This window comes from Protopterus annectens, chromosome 12.part0 (genome assembly GCF_019279795.1).
Source record: "Protopterus annectens isolate FY-2018-M chromosome 12.part0, PAN1.0, whole genome shotgun sequence".
Lineage (NCBI taxonomy): Eukaryota > Metazoa > Chordata > Ceratodontiformes > Protopteridae > Protopterus > Protopterus annectens.
The window spans coordinates 388783833-388802251 of record NC_056746.1 but is presented as its reverse complement, the minus strand read 5'-3'; the positions used below and the strand labels follow the sequence as shown (position 1 = coordinate 388802251).

The window sequence follows — 18419 nt, the reverse complement described above, 5'->3', positions numbered from 1 at the left end:
TACGTATTATATTTTAGTTATAAAGTACCAGAAAGTATTTTAAGAACTAAGCCACTATGGGAATGGAGAAAGGAGATTTTACCAACAAGGATGTCAACAAATAGGGGTGTGTCTGGGTCTTCTTCTGTACTCCATCGGTGATGAGAGCATGTATACACAGAGTGTGTCTGGGTCATTGTCTGTATCTTGTCACTGGTGAAAAAATGCATACATAGGGTGTGCCACTGTGTCCTATGTCCTATGTATCGCTTCAGTGATGACGGCATGTATACACAGGGAGTGTGTCGGGGTCCTCCTCTATATCACATCAGTGATGAGAGCATGTATACACAGGGAGTGTGTCTGGGTTCTCCTTTTTTAATTTCTCCAAATCTTTTGGATTTATAATACCACAAAGGGAATGTACCCCATTCCTAAGTCAAAGTATGATTAAAGTTCATATTAGTATTGTTTCAATCTTTGATTTCAGCCAGAAGTGCTCTTCACAGACCCCTGAATGTGCCCAGTAATGACTCCTTCTGCAATTCATATGAAGTTACATGTATCAGTAACATATCTAAGTATGATTGTAGATTATTTTTTTATAAGACTTGTTGTTCCTACTACTATTGGAACTGTCTGGGTATCTTTCTTCCACTTTGCTCTCATTTCTGTCTGTAAATCCTGATATTTTAAGACTTTGTGTCTCTCTCTGTATTCAAGGCACTGTAGTCACTGGGTGTAGCGATTTCCATGATCAATGTTGTTTTTGTCTTCTTTTCATGGACCGCTATATCTGGTTTTCTCGCATCTATCTTTTGAATTGTTGGTAATGGGTGATCCCATGTGATGTAGACCATCATTTTTTATGATGGTCTGTGGCTTATATTTCCAGTGTTTTTCATCTACTTCACTATTATAATGTTTGCACAATCCCCAATAAAACAGTCTTGCCACATTATTATGCTCTTCAGAATACAGTCCTTCTGCCATTAGTATGTCACAACCAGCAACAAGGTGTGCAACTGTTTCCAATTCTGTTTTACAAAACCTACATTTGTCTGTTTCTCCCACATGTTCAATGGACTTTGTAAACCGATGTGTACATAGTTCACCATTTTGGTCCACCAGTATTAATCTTTCATCCATTGGTTTGAATTCTCCTCTCCTTAACCATTCCACATCTCAACTTTTCAGATTTTCACAGAATGTTTAGATTTTGGCCTCATATTTTTGGCCCATTTTTCATATACTTGTGGTTTTCTGGCAAATTAGTGGTAAATCATTACAGATTGCAGTTAGAAAATAATGACAGATATTTGAGTTTCAGACTTCATATCCTTCAGAAAAAAATCATGCTAATGCAAAGCCTGTTATTCTACCAACTTTCAAAGTTTTTATGAGCAATATTTAAAAATTGTCCCTATTTTTGGGACTTTGTCCCACTTTTATTTATGGCTTTTTCCAGCTTTCTTGTTCTAAGAAGTTGAAAGGTATAGTTCCAGGAGTTTTCTATACTTGAAATTATATTTCTATATTTTCCATATTTCTTGCCTTCTCATCTGATCCTTCACCTTATATTCTTTCATTTTTTTTTTTGTCCAATTCAGTTGCTGCCTGATTTCTATCTACTTCTGTTTTGATTTCCATTCCCACTTGATGCCGATATGCTTCTGCTATATTAAGAAGGGAAGTCATCTTAGATTTTTTCTCCTCATGTTTCAAAACTTTTACTTTGTTTGGGACTTGTTAGGTCAGGAGATATGTATGCAGTCCCACAACTGCAGATCTATACATTTAATCAATTTTAAGGAGACCCATACCTCCTTTGGAACAGGGAATATATAGTCTTGGTATGCAATGATTTTTATAAATCATTTGATGAGCATGAAGCATCCTTCTTGTTTTCCTGTCTAATCTGCCCAACACATTTTGGGGCCAGTCAATCACTCCAAAACTGTAAGTTAGGACAGGAAGAGGAAACTTTTATAGCTTGAACTCTGTATCTAAACGTCAATGCTGTTTTTAGGATTAATGTAAGTCTTCTAAAATATTGCCTACCGAGTTTGATTCCCATTTGTTCATGTTTTATTGTTGAGCCTTCATCAGTTCCCAATTATTTATACACTCTCTCTTGCTCAAGTTCTTTTATATCACACTCTTGTCCCAAACTAATGTTTTCTTGGTGCTGCAGCTTTCCTGCTTTAAAGGTTGCTTTTGCACATTTACCAAGACCAAATGTTATTCTTAAATCATCTGAAAAAGTTTTGGCTACTTGTAGTTGTGCTTTCAGTTCCTCATCTGATGAGTTATACAGTTTTAAATCATCGACAAAGAGAAGATCAGAAGTCATTACACTTTTTTACTTTTTGGGAGTCAAATTACAGCCTTGATGTAATCTGTTAAGCAGACGGCTTAATGGGTGAAGGGCAGGGCAAAAAAGCAGCTGTATCAGAGTCACCCTGGAATATCCTCCTTTTGATTTTTATCCCTGGAATAATAATTTGTCCTTTATCATGGCTTAACTGCAAAGTGGTCTGCCACGGATCAACATAAGTATACATGTTGCATGTATACACAGGGATTATGTCTGGGCCCTCCTCTGTATTGCATCAGTAATGAGAGCATGTATACACAGGAAGTGTGCCTGGGTCTTCTTCTGTATCCCATCAGTAATGAGAGCATGTATACACAGGAAGTGTGTCTGGGTCTTCTTCTGTATCCCATCAGTGATGAGAGCATGTATACACAGCAAGTGTGTCTGGGTCTTCTTCTGTATTCCATCAGTGATGAGAGCATGTATATACAGGGAGTGTATCTGGGTCCTCCTCTGTATCTTATCACCGATGACAGGATGTATACACAGGGAGTGCGTGTCTGGGTCCTCGTCTATATCTTGTCACTGGTGAGAGTATGTATACATTGAGACTGTATTGGGGTCCCCCTCTGTAGTCAGAAATTTATGAGACTCTGTCTGTAAGTGAGTGCATCTGAATTTCCTCTGTAGCCAGTAATTAGTAATAACAAACATGCCTGGGGTGTGTGCCAGTGTCCTTCTCCATAAGCAGTCACTGGTGACAGCATGTAGAGGGACTGTCACTGGATACTCTGGTGTAACCACTCACAATTGATCGCATACATGTATTCATATAGAATGCATCTCTGTTCTCCATTCTTCCAGTTTTGGGTGTGAATAGGTATGCATGGGGAGAATATCTGCATCCTCCTGACTACTTAATTATCTGTTCCAGTCTTCTGGTCTGATGACTCTTTTGTATCTAACCATTAATGATTGTGGCTGTATATCTGTGAGTATCTGTGAACCTACTTCTGTAACTAAATGCAGTGATTGGACAAATATGAGTTTCTATAGAGCTTTCCTTTTGGCTAGTTTCTACTGGCAGTGTTTCTAGGTCCACCACCATAGACGATAATTGGTAGGTGTATTGGTGATTATACTTAACTGAGGATGGTCACTGGAACCATTACATAACCTTCCTGCCTGCTACTGGTGAATAACCTTGGTCACTGTTAGAGAGGGACTTCAGATGATATGCTGATACCTTTCTTAGCATTCTTCCTCTCCAGATGTCCTTACCAGTGCAGATGGTTGCAAGCAGAAGCCTCCTTCCCTCTGGTTGATGCTATGAAATGCTGAATCAAGCTCCTGGTAAAGCTGCTAAGAAGACAAAATCCTACTGACTACTACATCTGTGTGACTGATAGGAGAGCCTGGTGGTGGTATTATAGTGTAAAATGCCATTTACAGCAGCAAATAAACATGCTTATTATTGTTTGCACTAGGTAGATGGAAATTGTTATATGTAATTGGATTCAGACTTAGAATTTCAATAAATAATGTCTTCATGGAGATTAAAGCAAAACTAAAATAAGGCCTTCCTGATGAAGTGAAAGACTCATAAAGGAGAGGGAGATGCCAGGACTGTTCTTAAGATTAGCAGAAGCACAAAACACTTCCCTTCCCTACACGCAAGAACATGGTGCGGAGATGCAGGCAAACTCAATTACAATGTCTATTCTTATAGATTATCTAACCTGGTTTCAGCAAAAATAATGTCAACTAAACCTTGCTTTTCCACATAGCAGTTCACAGTTACATCTTAACAGATTTTTTTATGATTGTATAAACTAGCCTGATGTGTTGTATAACATTGTCACAGAACTGTGAAATTGTGACAAGCATGTTATTGTCCAGCACACAATTATATAACTAATGTATATGTTGTGTCTTTCGGCTTTTCCTGGTTACGGGTCGCCATAGCGGAACTCCGGTCTGCTAATGATTGGCAGTAGATTTTTACGTGCTGAGTTGCCAGCACTGATGCACAACTTTCAACGAAGGTACACCCATTCATGCATGTCTCCACACAGAAGACGCTTTAGCTGAGAATCGAACAGGACAACGTCTTACTGTGAGGTGACAACGCTACCGCAGCACCACCACCGCAATGGCATTTCCTTGTTTGGGTTTTCCTGTACAGCTGAATTTCACAAAATCAGTACTTTCTGAATCAGCACTTCTTTAGCTACATTATGCTAATGATGCTAAATATTAATTAAAGCAGCTGTACATTTTATTTAAAAGCAATTTATTTCCACTACACGAAGTCCGAAAATAATAGTGCTGTGTGCTGAATAGAACCCTGTGACTTCTGGAAGTGGAAGGTGCTCTATTATGTTTTTGGCAAGTGAAAGCAAACCGTTGAACACAAAATCAACTAAAATTATAGCAGCACAGCTCCTGACTACCAAGATTATCAAATGAGCAGTACCATTTGCTATGGGAAAGATATTAAATAGGTACATTCACAGCATTAAACAGGTATATGCATAACAAAGTATCAAAAACATATATATATACATTTCAGTGGGAATAGTTTTAATAGAGAAGTTACATGCACAGAAGCAGATTCAAACCTGTGTACTGAATCGTCCTTTGCTTAATTTGGAATGCATGAGCGAAGGTAATATGTAACATGTGATTGCAACAGTTGTTGTTCCCATTAAGCCCAGCACTGTCTCCACTGAAAAACAAACATTCACACCATGTAGTCAATATGACAGTTTAATTTCTATTGATATGTCTTTTCTCATAAAGAATTGAAGAATGTCTCAGCCTGTTAATCTGTAGCAGGTATGATTTGACTTTTAACTTACAAGGTAAAATTGTTCTTCAGTCAAATTATCAAGCAGTAAGGTAAAAACAACAGATTCTCCTTAAGTTGCTAAATAAGAACTGGATGCAAAAAGGTTTTCAATGAATTAGTCTTAATTAAATATCAGTGGTACATTGTGGACACATATCAATGGTCATGACAATTTATGACAACCATATGAGAACCTGAGAGTTACTGTGCTAACAGTAACATGATTTGCATCCAGGTGGACTTAAATTATAAATTTTGCATGTCAAAATATAGGTTTGTCTTTCTGCTAGTATGTCACCTTCTTTATTTTCTTTCTTTTTCTTATTAAGACATATTTACTAACTTCATTACTGAACTCTTATGAAACTGTTCAAACTATGGATGTACTGTATATGTACTTAGGGTATAGGAGATGCTATCTGCTACCTGAAATCATACCATATGCCTCAACTGGTATAGAAAGGCTGACATACATAACATCTGGAAAGGACCTGAGAGAAAACAACCAGTCATAAAGTACTATAGCATCTAATAAGGATACCTATTTTTATTCATTGATCTGCGAGTCCTTACCACTGTACTTCAAGAATGGATCATAAAACAAATTAATGTTTCGGTTCTTTCAGGTATGCCATTTAAATCAGACTTGGATAAAAGTTTTAAAATTAGCACGCATACATGTTTCACATATTTTTTGGAAAGTTTTACAGTGACACCCCCCCCCAAAAAAAAAAAAAATCATATGATTTGCTTTCTTTGATTGAATATGAATCGATACATTTTTAGACTATAATTATGAAACTAATTAGCATGGAAAAGTGACTGCTTTCCAATGAAGCCAGTCTTTTGAAGAAGCCTTATGTGTAACAAGTTAAGATATTCTTTCTGTCTTTGCAGAATTTAGAAGAAAGTAGAACTGTATTAATACTGGACTAAAATGTACATAGTGTAAACATCTCACTGTATTTATTAATATATAAGCAATAAGGCATGGTTGCATCATGACTCATTGAATGATGACTTGCTGAATCCAATTTTTTTGAAATGAAGTGAATTATTTGACAGGTCACTGAAGCTGGCACTGATACTACTGCAAAGTGCATTTTCTGGGGTACAAGGCCCTGTAACCTCAAATACCTTTATAACTTAAATGTACAGACTTGAAGGCTGAACAGCCTTAAAGAATGGCACAATGTCTTGCCAGTTTGCCATAAAAAATATATTTGCTTGAGTGATGAATTGACAGATCCCATTTCTTTTATGCAAACAGATTGGAGCAGCAATTCATCAAAATCTGGGCTGCTCCAATCTGTTTGTAAGAAATGGGATCTGGCAATTCATCACTCAAGCAAACATGTTTTTCATGATGACATAAGGTATGTCAGCTCTCAAAAGATATCACACCTTGGATGTAAAGCCTGATGCGATGCTATGGATAATGAAATACCATTCTTCTACAATAGCATCTGCTGTGAAATGTGGTACAGGATGTATAAATGGAATGATCTTTAATTCTGAACTATGTAGTGGGATTCAGGACTCATTCAAGGCCTTTTTGCTGATATGTTGGTAAATACCCAGCTTGTTATGATATTTTAATTATCTTACCTGACATATTTTTCCAAACTTGTTATCTGAATAGCCAGCATTTATGTAAATGACATTATTATCATAATACAATAGCAGTTATATGTGCATGCACGCATGTGTTTATGGGATTTTTATTGGAAGGTCTAAACAGCTGTTACTATAAGGCTGACATTTCCAACACTGATACTACTGGGTCTACCAAAACCGTCCTAGTCTCCCCCATGCTCAACCTGATGCTAGTCCAGGGACAGAGAAATAATCAAGGGCACTGGTGCAACGTCAGGCTGCATGCTGTGGAGTGTGCCATAATCCCATTTCCTTAAATCAGGCTTCATGTCTCAGCAATCACTGTCCTCTGAAGGTACATGCAGCATCTCACTGTTCATGTAGCATCTCACTGTTCATGTAGCATCTCACTGTTCATGCAGCATCTCACTGTTCATGTAGCATCTCACTGTTCATGCAGCATCTCACTGTTCATGCAGCATCTCACTGTTCATGTAGCATCTCACTGTTCATGTAGCATCTCACTGTTCATGCAGCATCTCACTGTTCATGTAGCATCTCACTGTTCATGCAGCATCTCACTGTTCATGTAGCATCTCACTGTTCATGTAGCATGGAACTGTTCATGTAGCATCTCACTGTTCATGTAGCATGGAACTGACCAGAGCATTATGTTGCATATTACGGTGAGCCTTTAGACTGCTTTCCTTCCCCAGGATAGACAAGCCAACATTGGCTGCTTCCCTCTATCCTCACACTGTGGCCCCTCCAGCATCCATGCTGCTAATCAAATAGGGGTAATCTGGGGAGCAGTAATATTAGACACCCAGATCATGTAAGACTAAGTAACCGAACAGCAGAATCTCAAACTTAATCCATGATGAAAGGTCAGCCAGTGTAGCTGTCACAGAATGGGAGCAAATATGAAGGGAGTAAGATGTATCTGAAAGTGACCAAGCTGTGTAATTCTGAACAAGCTGCAGATGCTGATGTTCACTGCTACTGAGCCGCAGGTAAAGGGAATTGCAAGCTGTGAAGGTGGTGAGTCATGTGCAACCATGGAGAGCCACGGGAAGAAGAAGGTACTTGTTGCAGGAAACATTTTGAAGATGGTATCATGTAGACTTAGTAATAGATTACATCTAGTCCCTATGTGCCAAGAGAATGTGAAAGATCACACCAAGATGCTACAACTTCTTCATAAATGTCAGCTTTATACCACTTTGTATAGTGAAAGGGCCAAGAATTGGGCAATTTGATTCCTTCAAGGTATCATGAAGAACTATGACAACAGTCCAGGCAATGTTAAGTCTCAGGTGGTCAGCAGATATGCAACTGTAGATGTAATCCAAATCCTCACTGAGTGACCTCACAGCTGCCTGACAATAGTTTGACTCTTTTGTGATGAGCCACCAAAACAGCACTCACAAAGAAGTTGGCACACTCAAATGTCAACTGCATCTGAAATGAAGCAACTAAAGAAGCAATGCATTTATGGAGGGGCAAGCACCCACTACACCAAGTACACACACACACACACACACACACACACACACACACACACACACACACACACACACACATGTGGAGACATTGCAGACATATGTTATGACTGGGATATGTTCAGTTTCTTCCTTTTCCCTATTGTTTTGACCTTAGATTATGGTTATATAAGGTAAATGGTAACTACAGTCATGGCCAACTTTCATATATTTGGAGAAATCGGAAAGATTTTTTCAATGCTTATTATGCAGAATGACATTGGACTCAATGCATCAATGTGAAGTGATGTGTTTGATGCTTTTAATAAATACTTCTTATGTTATTACATTTAGTATTCATTTTAAGCTCTTTAACTTGCATATCTTTTATACTCTGTGCCCAGTCTGAAAAAGGATTAAAATAGTAGCTCTCTGCTTAACAAAACAAATAAATACAACTATTGCTCCCACTGTATTTATTTATAATCCATCTAACCACAAGTGTATCTTTTCTGATCCCTAGAGAACTGTTTGGCTAAGTAACTTACTCAGAGTAGATTGAGGGAGACAAAGGACTACAAGGCTGAGTCCATTAGCGGCCTATCGCATTAATGCTGCACACATAACTTGTGTCACAATTATACAGCACTTATTCTCATAATAAATTAAACGATGCTTAGGAACTTTCATGAGTTAAGAGGTGCACATGGCTTTAACATACTATCTGCAATAATTTAGTAATAGTTTTGCAAAAGAATGTACATTTATAGGTATACAGAATGGCTCCCGTTTGCATTTTTCCACCGAGTAAAAAATTTCAACATGTAATATACCAAAACTAAATAATTTTGAAAGTATTACAGAAGGAAGCATAGCATAATAATGTTAAAATTAATGCTTACGTTGACAAATAAACTTGATAAATCGACTGCATAAGCATAGTGCTCTGAATTATTACTTGCAGCCATATACTACTTACCATCAGGAACAATAAGTCCAATGATCATAGAGAAGAACACCAGCAGTACGGTAGCCACAAAGTGATAGCGCAAGGGCAGGTCCCCACTCACAGAAAATGTCCCATCTGGTTTCTGTTGAGAAAGAATAGTAATGTGATCATTTATAAAGCATGGTCAGTTTTATAATGCAGTGCTGCCAGAGGCAGAAAGCTGTGGACTCTGATCTGTTTCGTTTTTGAAAATGTATGTGAGTGTAAATATATATATATATATATATATATATATATATATATATATATATATACATGTATATATATATATATATATATATATATATGTGTGTGTGTGTGTGTGTGTGTGTGTGTGTGTGGGTGTGTGGGGGGGTGAGGGTGTATATATATATATATATATATATATATATATATATATATATATATATATTTAAACAGTCCACCAGAACCAACAAAGGTTCAACCAAGAAAATAAAATGAAATTCGAACCACAGTGTGCACTGAATGAATACTCAAGATCTGAAACACGAAGATTTATTCAACCAACAACAGACTAAGCATATGCTTTCACCAGTAACCTGGCTTCTTCAGAGTCTGACAGTAAAACACTCCATATAAAAAACACTCCACATTTAAAGCAAGAATGCATTCTCCCCACCCATCCAATTAATCAATAAATCAATAAAACAGACAATTTCTTAAGAATACATTTACAACCAAGTATTAGTTTAAAAAAACAATTCATAACATTTAATAAGCTTATAATAGTCATACACTACATATGTATACATATAAAAATGTAATATAAAATTGCAGTTCCTCTAAATAACACTACTTAGGTATTTTAACTGAGGCTTTATGGTGACACATTCATTTAGCCCAGGGCGCCTGGTAGCATAGAGCCTAAGCTGCCATTCCATTTCTAACCTTGCTACCCTGTTCTGTGCATTACACTGAAGAAGCCAGGTTGCTGGTGAAAGCATATGCTTAGTCTGTTGTTGGTTGAATAAATCTTCATGTTTCAGATCTTGAGTATTCATTCAGTGCACACTGTGGTTCGAATTTCATTTTATTTTATATATATATATATATATATATATATATATATATATATATATATATATATGTGTGTGTGTGTGTGTGTGTGTGTGTGTGTGTGTGTGAGTGTGTTCATAAATATATATATATATATATATATATATATATATATATATATATATATATATATAGATGGGTTCACTTCAAAATCCCGAAAGCTCAAAATCCTGAATCTCAAATCCCGAACTCAAAATCCTGAAAACTCATAATACTGAATCTCATATTACCAAAAAACATACAGGACACCAACTGTATTGCAGCTATACTACACTGCACATACGCTACTATCTATCCACTACCTTAAAACAGACCCTAACCCTAAGGTCCATCACTATCGCACACTCACATCACCCGCACCCTAACCCTAACTCACTTAACCAACCCTTAACCCAAAATTCTGTCACTATCACGCACTCACCTCACCCGCGCCCTAACCCTAACTCACTTAACCCACCCCTAACCCTAACGACCATTACAATCGCACACTTAGCTGACCCCCACCCTAACCAGAACGTCCGCACAATCACACATCAGTGTTGGTGTCCTGTATGTTTTTCGTTATTATGAGATTCAGTATTATGAGCTTTCTGTATTTTGAGCTTTCAGGATTTTGAGTTCGATTTTGAGTTCGGGATTTTGAGATTCAGAATTTTAAGCTTTCGGGATTTTGAAGTGTGTATATATGGGTCTGTCAGTTGATTAAGTTTTCAGAAACTCGAAAATCATACAGTCGAGACCATATGGTCGCGTTTCTGAAAACTCGAACATCAAAAAAAAAAAACAAAACAAAAAAAAACACAAAAATCTGCACCCCTCCCACACCCCCTGCAATTATATATACCAACTCTGAGATTGCGTTACAGCGTGGAAAAGGGTAAATTGTCTCATCCACACTGCACTGCGATCTCCATTCAAAAGCCTCTGAATTTTGAAAAACTCATTCATATGGTCTCAATCATATGAATTTTGTGTTTCTGAAAACTATCAACTGACAGGGACTGATATGTGTGTAGATATATATATATATATATATATATATATATATACATATGTGTGTGTGTGTGTGTGTCTGTGTATGTGTGTGTGTGTGTGTGTGTGTGTAGCTGGTCAAATTAATTTCAACATATCAGGTATAGCAAAGAAACTCCATTAGGCTAACCCTTTTAATGTTCCATGCACTGCCAGCTGTTGCACAGTTACACCCCTTAACATATGAAGTACAGCATCACAGCAATATGCCTACATTGAAACTTCACTTCTGATGTGCTTTGACATCTCACAGGTAGGTTCATAGGTAATTCAGAGTGGTAGCTGAGTCATTTATTGTTTGGTGCTCATTCCCGATATATCTTTAAGTGAAGAGGAAAAAAAAAAGTTTGTCTTGCACTGTAGTGGGCCACTTGGTACCTTTCTACCAAATGACTTCATACAGCAGACTCACACTCAGCTCTGCAGCAAACAGCAAAAAGAAAAAAAAACAAAAAAAACCAAAACAAACAAAAAAAAAAGACTGCAGTCTAGTACATAGTACTCCTGAAATGAAGGAGCCAGTTTGCTGCAGTTTATGTTACCGTGTGCGGAGTGCTGCAGTACACAGATTATTGTTACAGAAGAGTTATGTGCTGAAACTTACATCTGTTTGAAGTTTTTCCATTTTTTTTTTTTTTTTTTTTTTTTTTTTTGTAGACACTGGTGGAAACTTTTTGTGGATACAAGTAATCTAAAATTTACAGTGTTCCTGAATGTTAAATTGAGATTAATAAAGGTTGGTTAGTTTACAAAAAAAAATCTTCTAAATGTGTTTATTAAAGTGTTCCTTAGAGTAAGTAACTCACTTTTACACTGGGATGGCAAGATGGTTATCCATTTTATGTTGTGTGTGGTGGTTTTTGTTCGAAGAGAATTAACAACAATACGACCAGTAGTAATATTATGAGTCGTCCAAATGTGTTTATTAAAACCATTCTTTAGAGTAAGAGGATTAGTTTTACTTCTGGATGGCAAGATGGTGCGTTTTTATATTGTATTGTTTGTACAATGCATTGTCATATTCAGCTATAAAGCTGACATGAAAATGAACTTAAACCCTTGGAGCATCAAAGCAGTGACTGATGCAATAGATGATGCAGCTACCATTCTGAACTACCTATGAACCTATAAAAGTGATGCTTATAAAAGGTGGTGTGGCCAGTGCCCCAGCATGGCACAAAACCTGACAGTGAACGTACCACAGCTGTGGAAGCTTGAAATGACAGAGATGAAGTACCTGAGATAAGTACTAGGATGCCCTTCTGTATTCCTAAAGTTAGATTACCTTACTGGATTTATTCCCTTCATCTGTGAAGCTAACTGTCTGAAAAACCTTCATTTATATGTATTTGCTGACCAGAAATCTGCAGTTTAAACAGACCTTTGTCTCTACTTTAGAATTTAAGAAGAGAAACAAGGGTAGAAATAGGCACTTGGGAAACATAGGAGATAAATATGAGGATCTCTATACCTAGTGTTTTAAAATATTTTTAGCATTGCATTTTAAAACAATCCGATACCTTGCCTCTTTCTCAAAGAAGTTTGCAGATCCTAGGCATGAAAAAAAAAGTAAAGAGCTGCCTCTTTTATTAGCTGTGGCATGCAAGAACAGCATCTGCTGTGATTATTTACAAATGTATTGTTTTAATAAAACCCACTTTTAATCTTTAAAAAATGCTTTTTAAACTGTAGGAAACTGATTGCTGTATTTGTAGAAAGCAGTCACTATAGTTTATAGAAAGCAAGGAGCACTACAGCACTCAGACTTGTCTTAAAAAAGAAAAAAAAATGTTTGGTGCAAATGTAGCAAGCATTTGCTACAGTTTATACAGTGCATGGTGCACTACAATGCTCAGACTTGCCTTAATAAAAAAGGAAAAAAATAAAATAAAAAAAAAATAAAAAAAGAAACAAAAAACACTTCTTTCTTTCAAATTGTAACACAGTTGCAACAGTTTTCATACCGCACACAGAGTGCTACAGTGTTCAGCTTTGACTATAAATCCAATACCACTATTAAAAAGAATAGCATGCACTGTTACTAAAAAGTAATCAGGTTTGGCTGATCTCTCCCTGTAGCATTTTGCTCCAGGGGCAGTTGCCCACTTCACCCCACCCTAGCTACTCTACTGAGGTAGTTACTGGAGGTGTAGTCCAGGGAATTATTGAATAGCCAACCCCTATTTTCCAACTGACCCAAGACTTTGTCTGGTTAAGTAATTTGCTAAAGGTCACACAGTAGGCAAATGACGACTGAGGGAATCGAACCCTATACTGTAGGGAGCAGTTCACTGACAACCCATAGCCTTAATGTTCTATACTAGCAGCTAGACATCTTTGGCATTTTGCTGTCACACATTACCTGATACCAAAGCCAAATTTGTGGTAAATGTGGCTTTTCAGGCTGAGGACAACCACAAGGCATTATTTAGGTATATCTGCAACCTCAAAGGTAATACAGTTATGTGCAGAGCTCATTGTTAATGGAGTCGCCTATGCTGCGCCAGAGGGTATAGTAAAACTACTAGCAGACACATTCAGCTCTAACTTTACCTATCAATTTCGCTCTCTCTCTCTTAACCACTCCTCAAGAAATAACATCAAATATAACTTCTTCTACTATCACTAGGGAGCAGGTCCTAATGCTCTCTCAAATCAGGAACACTGTATCAGTGGGCCCACATAATATCCCAGGATGCCTTATAAATAGCACAAAATATGACTTATCAGGCCCCCTGGATTTGTAATTTAACTATAGCCTCCAAACAGACTTTGTGCCTCATGAATGAAGAACAGAAACAGTCATCCCTCTCCACAAAGGTGAGCCATCAACAGTCCCTGGAAACTAAAGACCTATATGTCTCACTAGTCTCATATGCAAAGCCATGGAAAGAATTATCATGGAGATGATTAATAATGACATAGAAAACCTCCAAACATTGAACTCAACCCAATTTGGTTTTGCCCAGGGCAGGTTATGCCTACTCAACCTGGTGGAATTTTTTGAAAAGGTAGCTAAAGCAATAGCTGAGGGCAAAATGGTTCACACTGCCTACCTTCTGGGTGTGTGAGAGGGCTAATTAGTTACAAAACAACAAAATATTGACAAGTTCAGACACGCATCTCAAATTGGTATAATACATGTTGACCAAAGAGAGTACTGGCCAAAGAACAGCTTGATGGAAAAATAGCTTTTAGTTTGCCAAATAGGGTTGTACAAAATGCAATACTTCCTACCAAAACAGGTAAGAACAGATCCAATGCACAATGGAAATTGCATAAACTTTATCAAACATTGGAATATACTTCACAATATATTTTCTTACATACATGTAATCAGAGAATAAATCATTATGGGTTACATATTACATTATCGAAGTTTCAGTACTTCAAATACCATATGATCGACACCATATGATCGAAGTATTAAAACTTCGAAAATGTATAAAAAAAAAACAAACAAAAGAAACAAAAGTAACTGCTGTGAGCAGGGGGACAAACCCCCTGTACCCCCCCCCAAATGTGGGGCTGCACCCCCACACCCCCTACTTAAATATACCAATGCCGAGATCGCATTTTATGGGAGTTAAGTGCAGGAAAGGGAAGATTTCCCTTTCGTATGCTGTTGTGCGATCTCGGAGTTGGTCTATTTAGGTAGCAGGGGATGGGCTTGCCCCCCTGCCTACACCCTTTACATTACTTTTTTGTTTTTATAACATTTTCGGAACATTTGAAAATGTAATTGTTCGATCATCAAAGGTCGACCTTTAGTGATTCCAACAATTGCATTTTTGATGTTCCAATAGGAACCCTCATTATGATGTAGGATACCCATACTTAACTTGGATATTTTTAAACTTAATTGTAAAATTTTTAGTAACTGTGCAGGTGAGGAAGAATCAAGACAAGTTAATAAATTTAAGTTATTAATGTCACATAATAACATGAAAAGCGAAGACAACCTACCTGCTGCTCAAACAGTAAGGTGCTAATAGCTTGGCGGCAAGGTAATACAATCAAAGGGAACCCTACCACGAGAGAGATAAGGAATACAACACGCACTATGTTGATAATATAGCCAGATGGCAAATCTGCAAGAATGTTTCCACTCAGGCCTTCTGAGTATGTGACATACCCAAAGATTCCAACCTGCAAGATAATAGTCAAATGAGGCATAAATATTTTGAATTCATTTTATCACAGGCTGTCAGAGGTCATAACCATGGCTGTAAATATCTAGGATTTAAATCTATACCAATTGTGTTAATGATTGTTATTTTTTATTTTGCACCCAGCGTACAAACCATATTATCTTTCCCTTAATAAAATTGCTAAGTAAAGAATAAAAATGTCAGTAGTGTATTACATGGTTATATGTGAGGGGATGATTCAAGAAATGGCAAAGCTGTTAAGTCTCAGCCTGACCCAGAAATTCTAGCAGTGTCCATGTATAATTGTGTCCCAAAAAGCGGGTTCATGGTCATTATCCAAAATTAGCTTTAGGAAAAAATATAAAATGAACAGAAAACCAGTTCATGAGGAATGTGTCCCAGGAAGACAAGCTGGTCATGAAAGTCCAAGATATTAAAACTTTCCAGAGTGAGCATACCCAAAATAAAATGCAGTCTCATAAGTTGCGCATTTGTCTACAGCTTATAGAGGGCTTTTCTGAATACTCAGCTTAGATTCTTAAAATGAGGATGCAGTCTTCTTCTTCTTTCGGCTTTTCCCAGTTAGGGGTCACCACAGCGGATCACCTGTCCGCTCATGATTTGCAGTGGAGTTTTACGGTGTCGAGTTGCCAGCCCGGTGCCCAACCTTCCACAGAAGGCACACACATGCACACTCTCTCACCTAGGGCCAATTTAGAGTGTCGAATCCGCCTACAGCGTGTCTTTGGGATGTGTGAAGAAACCGGAGCACCCAGAGGAAACCCACACAATCACAGGGGAGGACATGTAGACTCCTCACAGAAGGCACCCCAGCCAAGGATCGAACGGAGAACCTCTTGCTGTGAGGTGGTAATGCTAACCGCTGCACCACCGTGGCCACCCAAAATGAGGATGCAGTACACTTCATTATTGAATTTGCCATTTTCTTCAGTGGCCAACACTCCTATGAGTAGACAAGCAGAACTCCTGCATGCAAACTTGCAGCAATATAGCTCCATTTAATAACAGATGATCAATGGCCCTCTAGAAAGAAGCACGTAAAGTGATATCTCATGTACATGGGTTCACTCTGACCTCTTCTTTGTAGCTTTCCTCATAATGACTGCTCTCAAACTGTTACAAGTGTTCCTTAACCTAGTATAGATGATATCTGTGCAGAAATACAAAACCCAAGCAGCAAATAAACATTACATATAGCAAGCCTATCAGTTTCATAAAAGAAACGTGAAGAGATAAAACATTTTGCATATACTAGCACCATAATGTTACAGTGTTGTTCTGAGCCACCATAAATATGACCTGTGCATGAGAAGGGGAATTTTACTAGCTCTGTACAACACATGAGCAAAATGCTGAAAACTGGTATAATGTCCCTCTGAAGTCAGAATAAATATGATCTGCAACAAGACACACACACCCACACACACACACACGCACACACACGGACATATACACACAAACACACACACTGGAAAATGCTGAAAACTATGAAAAAGGGCAATAGAATATGGTGTTTGGTAACAGATTGGAGCAGCACGACAGCATCATGCAGACGTGAGAGAGAGAAGAGGCTTCCAGTCCTCTCCTTCGCCTCCTCTTACCTGACAACGTGACCGATGAAGGGTAGATAATATAAAACCAAAAGATGCTGATAAAGCTGCATAGATAACCACACTTGCTCATTACAAAAGTACAGTCTACATTGTTCTTAGGATTGAGCATTTAATATTTTTGATCTTCCTCACCATCATCAAAGGATATCCTCACATGGTAGCACTCATTTCCAGAAATGGAGTTATTCTTTTCTCACTGTGATTTAATTATATCATTGCTTGACATTGAAATTTAGGAAATTTTGCTGGTTACCATTAATTAATCTCTTATTATAGTGGGTCGCTACATAAAATGTACTTATGACACACACTCTGACTACAAAGTTCTGCAAACTATATGGATTTTCCTTTGTTAGCTTTAAGACAAAAATACAAAATGATCTGTTTATTAATTACTTACATTTTTAAGCTAGGAATGTACTACTGAAAAAACATATTTTCATTGGATTCCCAGGACGACATTACAAAATAATATGGAAATACAGTAAAATACAGAAATGCAGAAGAATAATGCATTTGCACATTCATGACTCTCAATCAAGAACAGAGAAACCAGTGGGCAAACCTGCAATAACATATAGTTAGTAATTCATAGCTGTACACTAGGAATTGGGAAACATTACATTTTAACAAGAAGTTATTTATATCTAGGAGTGTGGCATCATCATGCAATAGCAAAACAGAGCTGTAGAAATAGAGCTAGGCGTGAGTGTGTGCATGCGTGTGTGTGCCTTCCATGGAAGGTTGGGTGCTGGGCAGGCAACTCAACACCGTAAAAACTCCACTGCCAATCATGAGTGGACAGGTGATCCACTGTGGCGACCCCTAACCGTGAAAAGCTGAAAGAAGAAAAAGACTCTAGGCAACACATCTCTTGAAAAATAGAGCTTGGCACTCTGGGCAACACATTCCTTGAAAAATAGAGCTTGGCACTCTGGGCAACACATTCCTTGAAAAATAGAGCTTGGCACTCTGGGCAACACATTCCTTGAAAAATAGAGCTTGGCACTCTGGGCAACACATTCCTTGAAAAATAGAGCTTTGCACTCTAGGCAACACATCCGTTTTTCACTACCCCATTTATTATTAGTGATCACAATCAATGAGATCAATGACAGCTTATCAATTGTAATTTTATTTTAAGGTAGCAATTGGTTATCATGTAGCAATGTAATAGCTCATTGCATCCTTTCAAAGAAAAGAACAGGTTGCCAGTTTACAAGCTCTCAATTTATTCAGTGTCCCCTATAAGCAGGCAGCTGGGTGCATTTGCCTTCTTTCATCCTGCTTTGCCTATAATTCAGTTCAAGAAT

At 37.6% G+C, this 18419-nt stretch overlaps 1 protein-coding gene across 3 annotated transcripts in view; it reads right to left on the bottom strand.

Annotated features, from left to right (window-relative positions):
• LOC122816589 (putative sodium-coupled neutral amino acid transporter 10) overlaps positions 1-18419 on the bottom strand; it is a 436081-nt gene that overhangs the window by 118355 nt on the left and 299307 nt on the right. For 2 of the 3 annotated variants that reach the window (XM_044089479.1, XM_044089481.1), the window contains 3 exons: positions 15288-15470; positions 9204-9315; positions 4918-5024 (listed from right to left, as the gene is read on the bottom strand). In XM_044089479.1, coding sequence (XP_043945414.1) covers positions 4918-5024; positions 9204-9315; positions 15288-15470 — 402 coding nt within the window. The remainder of the gene's footprint in view (positions 1-4917; positions 5025-9203; positions 9316-15287; positions 15471-18419) is intronic. The other variant, XM_044089480.1, reaches the window with a different exon arrangement.